The sequence below is a fragment of the Grammomys surdaster genome, unplaced genomic scaffold (assembly GCF_004785775.1).
Source record: "Grammomys surdaster isolate TR1022 unplaced genomic scaffold, NIH_TR_1.0 259, whole genome shotgun sequence".
Taxonomy (NCBI): Eukaryota; Metazoa; Chordata; class Mammalia; order Rodentia; family Muridae; genus Grammomys; species Grammomys surdaster.
The window spans coordinates 2,264,033-2,273,339 of NW_021604700.1; the positions used below are offsets into that span (position 1 = coordinate 2,264,033).

General features: G+C 38.3%; 1 protein-coding gene across 2 annotated transcripts in view; it reads left to right on the top strand.

Annotated features, from left to right (window-relative positions):
- Edem3 (ER degradation enhancing alpha-mannosidase like protein 3) overlaps window positions 1–9,307 on the top strand; it is a 60,928-nt gene that overhangs the window by 17,932 nt on the left and 33,689 nt on the right. For both annotated transcript variants that reach the window (XM_028775744.1, XM_028775745.1), the window contains exons 5-8: window positions 1,856–1,968; window positions 3,360–3,513; window positions 6,508–6,642; window positions 8,865–8,970. In XM_028775744.1, coding sequence (XP_028631577.1) covers window positions 1,856–1,968; window positions 3,360–3,513; window positions 6,508–6,642; window positions 8,865–8,970 — 508 coding nt within the window. The remainder of the gene's footprint in view (window positions 1–1,855; window positions 1,969–3,359; window positions 3,514–6,507; window positions 6,643–8,864; window positions 8,971–9,307) is intronic.

Consider the following 9,307-nt stretch of genomic DNA (forward strand, 5'->3'; position numbering starts at 1 on the left):
TCCTTTTGTTACTTGTTAGGAGACAGAGACACAGGGAAAATGGAGAGCCTACTAGGATTAGTTTTGTAGCTAATCACAGGCAAAGAAGTTCTGTTGGGAGTTTGGCTTTGGTGCTTCGGTGATGTATGTTGGATGGAAGTGTGGCTGTAAGTGAGAAGAGTTCTCAGGAGGTAGACCACAGAGAAGATTAACACGGTCGTAAGAAAAGGGCCAGTGGGACAGAGCGGGTGTGTCTCTCTTCAGTGTGATGGCAGGGCACATACGTCTGCATTTGCTGCTGTGGACTTACATGCGTGTGAGGCTGGCAAGAGAAGCTAGTCAGTTCAGTCAGGTTCCCCACTGTCCTTGATTTCAGGCTTGCCCTAAATGTAACTTGAATTTTAGACACATACTCTTAGGGAATCTGTCACAGATTAAGTTAGGATCAGATCAAATTTGAAAAAGAACTGTAAAGTATTGTCAAACAAAAAGATTAAACAGTCACAGGCAACTTTATGACTGTATCTGGTCTCTGCATAACTTGTAATCACATCCCTAATTTAGATGGAAGATGGATTGCAGCCTTTGTAATGACAGTGGCCCCTTTTCATGGAGCGCATTCCGGGAGCCCACTGAGGTCTCGGCTGAGTCACAGGCCTACACTTGCTTGATTCCAATAGGAGTACTGTTAAACACAGGCTGTTCAGCACTTAAGTCAGACACTCTGGCCTCATTTAATAAAACAGCTCTATAGAGTAGTTCCTCCTTCCTTTATAGATGAAGGGGCACGCTCAGATATGCAATAGCTTGGCTTGAGTCACAAGTGATTCATGTGAATGAACTAGAATTCCGATCTGGGTCTGTTTTTGATTACATGGCTTTCTCTGCCAGTGGGACGTCCATGGGGTAAGGGTGGCATAGGGCAAAGGCTTAGGCTCAGTCAGGTAAAGAGTACTTTCTTCTGAAGTCAGACGTTTCTTATTTTACCTGTTTATGTATTTGTTTATTCTCTGTGTATGTATGTGGGTGCATGTATCATACTGTGTGGTACCAACTTGGAGGAGGTGGTTCTCTCCTTCTATCATATGGGTCTCAGGGATTGAATTCAGGCCATCAGGGTTGGCAGCAGGTGCCTTTACCCATTGAGCAAGCCCAGGAGAGCTTAGTTTCATAGATGGTGCTTGATGAGCAGGATCCCAACAGAGCACACCTCATGTAGCCCTGCTGGCCATGGACAATATATGTAGGTTGGTAGCTATGTCTGTAGGTATGTATGTATACGGGGAGGGGGGGCTCAGTAGAAGTACTATTTGTACATCTACTTTTTTCTAGAAGTACTAGAAGTAGGAAAAGAACAATATGCCTCCATATATGCCTGTCTATCTCATGTCTTTGTATGAAAAAGAATCTTTTTATCTGAATCACTTGGTTCTAGAAGTTTGTATTTTGAAACCGCTCTATAGGCTGAGCATTCCTAATCCAACAGCTTAAAATAGTTGAAATCTGTCACATTTTGAGTGGTGTCAACAAGATATTGAAAATCTAAAATTTTTAGATTTTGAAGCATTTTGTATTTCAGATTTGGGGTTTAGAGATGTTCAACCTGTATTATGAACACAGTCTGAATTCCTTTGCGGGATCTTTTAAAGTCCTGAAAGTACATCAATATGTAAAGATGCTCCATTGTTTGTACTTAGCTCTTCAGTTTTAGACATTATCATATTTCTATAGTATTCTTAAGGGCTATATTATCTTGAATGCCTCATTTTTTCTGACTCTTAAAGTATGCTAACATTGATTTTAGTGTGTTATTCTGAGTATAATTTTTTCTTGGCTTGGTACGAAAGAATTTTACTTCATTTTTTTCCTCCCTCAGGTATTAAACAAAACTAAGGAATTTGAAGATGCAGTGAGAAAAGTTTTAAGGGATGTTAATTTAGATAATGATGTAGTTGTTTCAGTCTTTGAAACAAACATCAGAGTTCTTGGGTAAGTACACAATGCTAGAGTCATAATGCTAACTATAGAAAAAACTTCCAACTGACTATTTCATGAAGGTAGTAAAGAAGTTTTTATACTTAAAATACAGACTTCAGGGGGCTGAAGAGGTGGCTCAACAGTCAAGAGCACTAGCTACTCTTGCAGAAGACATAGGTGCAATTCCCAGCTCCCACATGACTGCTCACAACTGCCAAAGGTCTAGTCCCAGAGGATCTGATACCCTTTGTTGGTCTCCAAAGGCACTGCATGTATGTGGTAGGCAGGCATTCATCAGCCACCAAAACACCCAAAAAAAACAAAGAAAAAGAAAATGTGGAATCTAGGCATGATGGCTCAGGCTTGTATCCTGACACTTAGAAGTCTGTTACAGGAGAATTCTTAGAAAGTTAAGTCCAGCCTAGCTATACATTAAGTCCCATACCAGCCTGAGCTAGAGTGAGCCCTTCTCCAAAAGATAAAATTTGGGATGTTGTAAAACTGGCCACAGGGATAACATTAGCTGTAACAGACACAACAGTCTTTGGAAAGAGACTCACACTACAGGTGATCTGCCCATGCAAAGAAACTGTAGGTTGGCATGTTTTCTGTTATGTCAGAGCTTTCTAAGTGTCTCTACAGCTGGCCAGCATTAGCCAGGAGCCTCTGTAGAGAAGCCACATAAGTCTCAGTTTACAGGCTTGCTCCTCAGACAATAAGAAATACTTTTGAGGGTAGAAGTCTGAGATTGTAAATTAGTTTGTCTTAACATTAGGTAAGTTCATGTTCAATAGCTTTTGTAATTCTCTGTCCCATCTCTTCAGGTAAATGAAAGAAATCTAAGATAACTTCTTAGAGACTATTAAATCTTTTTAATGAGGTTTAAGGTGTTTTAAAATTTTAAATGTTATACCAAGAGTCAGAGATTCATGGTGATAAAATAAAAACTTTAAGTCCATTTTGAAGACATTTAGCTCATTTGTTAAAATACACATGTTATCTAGGTTGCACTCTGGTACTTGAGAATGCCAGGTTTTAATAGTTTGTATATTTTTGCATTTATTTATTATTTGTATGGAGGCGGGACCTGCAGGACAACAGTTTTCTACTTGTAGTAAGTGGTGTTTGGAGTTCAGCTCTAGTCTGCAGCCTTGGAAGCAAGTACATTTACCTACTGAGCCTTCTTGCCAGCCCCTAGTCGTTTTCGTTTGTTTTACTATATTAGCTATGTGATTATAATAGTTTGCCACAAAATAAGTAATCAGTAAAAAAGAATTCAGTCATTCTGTAGCCTTCCCTTATGTTTGCAAATTGTTGGGAACAAATGCCCACACCTTCTTAGACAGTAGCTTGTAAATATCTTCAATTAAAGTGCAGGTAAAGTTTTGTCTTTGTGATTCTAGGGGTCTTTTGGGTGGACACTCACTGGCGATCATGCTGAAGGAAAAAGGTGAACACATGCAGTGGTATAATGATGAGCTTCTCCAAATGGCTAAGCAGCTGGGTTACAAGCTCCTGCCTGCTTTCAACACTACCAGTGGCCTTCCGTATCCCAGGGTACGTCACTGTAAACAAGTACAACTTTGTTGTTGCTTCCTTGGCTGTTTACAGAGTGAGTTCTGGTGATCAGAGGTGTTCCCCACTGGCATAAGCCTCAAAGAAGATGCATCAGAGCTGACAGCAAATTTATATTGACATTTTAGCTAACATTTGAATGATGTGAAGTGAGTATAAGCTTTCCTCAGCCTCAGTGTGTCAGACTAGATCATGCTGCAGGAGGAGGAGACAGATGCCAGGATGCAGTGTGGGCCAGAGCTGTTGGTGCTTAGACAGTAGTGGAAGCTATGAGAGTAGGAAGGTGTTACTCTCCAAGAAGATAATCAGGAAGTGGAGCTTGTGAAGAGGAAAGCATTTAGAGAGTCAGCATTTAAGCATCCTACAGTGGGCAGTGTAACAAACCATAAGAAAGAAGTTCCAGAAGGAGAGGAATCCTGCTTTTGCCTCACCAGCACTGGGGTTATGGGTACACTGGCCAAACCTGGACTTTTTACATGAGTACCAGGGTTGAACTTAAGCCCTCATGCTTGTTGTGTAAGCACTTTGCCAACAGCTATCTCCCTAGCCCCTCTCCAACTTTTTGTGTTTTCTGTAACCCAAGAGGCAGGCAGTAAATTGAAACAGAAGGTACTACCAATATTAGTGTAAACAAAGAAGCTTGTTATTTTCCTATTCCTTGAAGTGTCTAAAAGAGTTTGAAATGATTATTTTAGAAGAAGACAATCTTTCCTTCCTAATACACACTTACTTTTGCTCATGAAAATGATATAATCAGTTTCTCTGGGATGTCATAGTACTTGATATATCGAGTGTGTATTAATGGCTCTAAGGCAGAAGAATGTTGCTAGATAGAAATACTTTTTGTATGACTTATTGGTCTGTAACACCTTTTCTGTTTGTGGGGCGTCTTGCATGCTAGGCTAGTGCCAATCTCTGTCTCAACCTTTAATGGCCTTAAATTTTTTTTTGAAAATTTTATACATGAATATAATGATTTTTTTGTCATTTTCATCATCATTATCTCCTCTCCTTTTTCTCAACAAGTGAAACTTCCCTCCTACTTTAGTGATTGTGTGTGTGTGTGGGGGGGTGTCTGTCTGTTCTACTGTGTGTGTGTGTGTGTGTGTGTGTGTGTGTGTATCCCACTGGGTTTAACTAGGATTACCACTATGAGCACAGGTGGAAGGTTATTTATTGGAACATGGAGACAACCTAACAGTTCCCCTCCCCTCCTCGTGATGACATGTTGACAGGCCCAGTCTTATACAGGTAGCCACAGCTGCTATGAATATCTGTGTACAATGGCTATCATGGTCATGTTAAAAACTCACATACAAACCTTAGCCATACATTGTAATAGTATTTCTTCAAAGTTAATTAAATCTTGAAAGCTAATTCTCAGGTAAATCTCATTGTTTGACTATGACTTGGATTTTATCATCTTAATTTATTTTTTGAGAATTTGATACACGAGTACTCTGTTTACATCATTTCCACCTCTCCCTCGGCAGCTCTCATGTTCTTCTTCTCCCTCTCAAACTCATGACCTCTTAAATTATTGTTATGTACGTACGTGTACACACACACACACACACACACACTGTAAAGAGACCCTGTTGAGTCCATTTAGTGTTCATATGTGTATTTGATTAGAACTCACCACTTGGGATTGAACAACCTCTCTCAGCAGCCATAAATTTTCCATAGTTCTTCGTCTAGGGATAGGGTCTTGCGAAATTTTCCCATCTATGTTGGAATGTCAACAGATGTGTGGGTCTTGTTTGAGATTCCATGGACTCATTTTCCTGTCATTTCCCAAAGACAGCATCTCATAGCACATATCCTGGTCCTCTGGCTTTTACAGTCTTTCCGCCCTTTCTTCCATGATGTTCCGTGGACCTTTGGTGTAGGGTTTGTATTGCAGATGTATTGACGGGGCCTGGGCACCCCATGGTCAGGTGTTCTCTGTATTTTCACCAGGTGTGGCTTCCCTAACCTCCATCTGCTGCAAAAGAAGCTTCTTTGGTGAGAGTTACTCTAATCAGGGAGAGTAAGGGTGAGCACTCAGAAGCTGGGGGAGGGGTTGTACTGGTTTAAAGAGGCTGTAATTGGTTCTCCTTTGGGGTCCATGACCTGATTAGTCACTTTTTAAAAATTTGCAGCTACTCCCAACCCAGGATACTTTATTTCCTCCATTTTAGCATTATTTTTGCCCATCCCTTCTTTTTGCATGTATTTGTAACTTTCTGTTATTATTAATTTTCTTTTTTTATGTATACCTATTTATTCTGTCTGGATTTTATAAGCTCCTTGAAGGCAAAGACCCATTGCTTTGTATCTTACCACATATAACACAGTGGTTCTCAACTTGTGGGTTGCTACCCCTGGGCGTTGAATGATCCTTTCACAGAGGTTGCACATCAGATATTTACATACTACTGCTCATAAAGTAGCAAAAATACAGTTGTGAATTAGCAACAAAAATAATGTTATGGTTGGGTGTCACCACACATGAAGAAGATCAGAGGGATAGAGAGGAGTGTGAGCGGAATGTATTGTATATGTGTAGAAATGGTCAAAGAATAATTTATAAAAACCTATAAAAATTTTAATCTTTTCTCATTATATGCCATTACAATCAAATTTTTCTCTGTGAAGGACTTAACATTGTACTGGTTTCACAAATTCTCAGTTAAACTTAGTTTCTTTTACAGATGATATAACTTGTATTCTTTAATGATTCTATTGTTATAGTGATGTATTATTACATCATCAAGAAAGGAAATAAATGAGAATTTATTTACTGCATAAGTTCTGCATGCTTATTTTCCCAGATGTTCATTGGAGAGCCACAAACATCCTCAGACTGACTTCTCTGTTCACTCACTTCATGAATCATTTCTACAATCTGATAAAGTCTTGATGGACAGTCAGAGACCATAAATTCATTTATCTCTTGGTAGTTGCTCATGGTACTATTCTCATTGTGTTTAGATTAATTTAAAGTTTGGCATCAGAAAACCAGAAGCCCGGACAGGAACTGAGACAGACACCTGTACGGCCTGCGCAGGCACCTTGATTCTCGAGTTTGCTGCCTTGAGTCGGTTCACAGGAGCCACCATATTTGAGGTTTGCTTTTCATGACCTTTGATCTCCTGGGGTTTGGGAGGAACTAACCTTCTATTCATTTCCTTTGGCTAAGGATTAGGATTCTGATTGTAGGATTACTGTTACTTTAGTGTACTTTTAATCAGATTTCAGTGTTACACGCATGGAAGTCACTGTGAGGCAGCTGTATTAAATACAAGTTCACTTTCTGTTCACAGTCCATAAAGTAAAACTTTAATTTTCCTTTTAGAAGATTGTTTAACTACATCATGTAAATTTAATGACTCCTTGTTAGCCCAGATGTCCTTGTATCTGTGTTTTATTTATTAGACCTTCAAATGGCTGGTTGTATTTCTGAAACCTCCACAAATCATTTAGTAATGAAAAGTTTGTGTATAAGCCTTGATTGAGAGTCTAATATGTAAATTTGTCTATTTCAAAGGAAATGTTATTCACTATTCAAGAAACTTATATCACCCCACATATTTTATTGGGGTTTATCTTTGTCTTACATTAAAAAATTCTAAAGTAGTTATTTATTGTAATTTAATTATCATTAGATTTCAAGAGTTACATACCCACTTTATCAAACACATGACTTAGGCAAATGTTTTAAAGTCATAGGATGGCCACATGGCCAGGGCAGAAGTAGGGAACATACAGCACCGTTATAGAGACTGGATCAGGATGTGAAGGAAGCCAGTGTGAAGATCTTGTCTGCTCCTGTTTGGGTGTGAATGGATGCCTGTGCGTTCATGTGTCTTGAGGGCAGATTTATCAGGTGCTACTGGTAAATGTTTTAAACCTTTTTGTCTAATAGTTTCTCTTCATTAAACATATAGGTAATTGTAATACATTTTAATATAAAAACTTTCTGAGATACAAAAAATATGAAAACTTTCTGAGATATTGGTGGCTTTATGGGCAAAAATGAGTTTCAGTGAGAGAAGCCTGCAGTCAGTGAGTAGACAAATGTAGTTGGATTTGGAGCCATGTCTTTACTGTTTCCATTGGCCTATTTTGTTTTTCTGAGTAAATGTTGAAAAATCATGATTTTTGAAATCGCCTAATATGCCTTTGACAGAGCTTTACTGCTAACAGGGCTTTGAGCTGCAGTCTGGTTTTTTTTTTTTTTAAGTTGATGTGAAACCACATCTGTGCTCAATGACTTAGTTTTGTCTTTCTCTGGTATAGTCACAAGTTGAGAAACTGTGACCAGTGACGGTATGACGCACAATGCTTGAACTGTTTTCCCTCCGACCCATGTCCGAAAAACTTTCCTGCCCCCAGTATATGGAGACCAGTATACAAAGAAGTCAGGGATCTGCATTAGAGCTCTATAATTAAATTTTAAACTTTGGTTAAACCCGTAGTTTTACTGGGTCTGTTTTTTTTTCTTTAAGCTGTAAAATAGGAATAAGGAAATATAATCAGTAACAAGCTTTCCAGATTTGAAAATCCACCGTGTAATTATAGTTGTGATCCGCTTTGTAGAAATATGATTACCATGCAAAATTTGCATCAAGAATGTAAATGATTTTGTACTCTAGTGCCAGACTTACAAAGTAATAAATTAGGTGTAATGATAAATACGTCCATGCCTTAAAAGTAAGTTAGAGTTTTACTGGTAGCTACCCTTGACATTCCACTTGGAACATCTTTTATTAAAAGCTAAGAGTTTTATAAGAAATAATTTCAATTTAATATCCAGTGAATAAAAGTAAATGAAAATTGTCATAAGATTATGCATTATGTATATGTATATATACATTAGTATACCAATAAGTTCTCATTAGCCTAGTTGATTTGCTAATTTTTCACTAATAAAATTATGTGTCACTTATAAAACAGTATCTGAAATGACTTTGAAAGATAGCATAGCAACTCTGAATCTTCTTCAAGTTTGCTAAATGAAACAACTTTAGGAGATTTCCACTTTGCACTTAGGTGGTAAGAATTATTTTAACAAGTGCGTTTAATTATGTCAACAGTTAATATAATAATCTATATATGTATGTGACCCATGCTACAAGGGTAAATGGCCATGGATATTCTCCAGCTGAGAGTATTTAACCTGAAGTGGTTGAAAATGAGCCAAGGCAAGATTTTAAGGAAATTTATAAGTGATTCTCTTAAGAATTTTGCTTAATTCTTTAAAGATTCTTTGGCTCTTTGATTTATGGATTTCCTGCTCTTTGCTAAAGACAAAATTTTTAAAATGTGTTTTTGTTTTTTAATTATAGGAATATGCAAGAAAAGCTCTTGATTTTCTCTGGGAGAAAAGACAGCGAAGTAGCAATTTAGTAGGTGTGACTATCAATATTCACACTGGAGACTGGGTGCGCAAAGGTATGCAAGCTCGGCTTTTAGACCCAGACCTTTATATCCTCAGGATGGTTGGTAAATGCAGTATTTGTGAAAATAATCAGGATAGCATTGTCTCATAAACTTAGTGAGCATAGCATTAACAGATGCAAGGAGAAATGAGACACCGGAGTTGATTTCCTTGAGGACTGAGGAGTCAGAACACATTATCTCACTTCATGGTTTAGTGGATATATTTAATAATGTTACCACAGTCTCGTCTCCCCTCTCTCTCTCTCTCTCTCTCTCTCTCTCTCTCTCTCTCTCTCTCTCTCTCTCTCTCTCTCTCTCTCTCTCTCTCTCTCTCTCTCTCTCTCTCTCT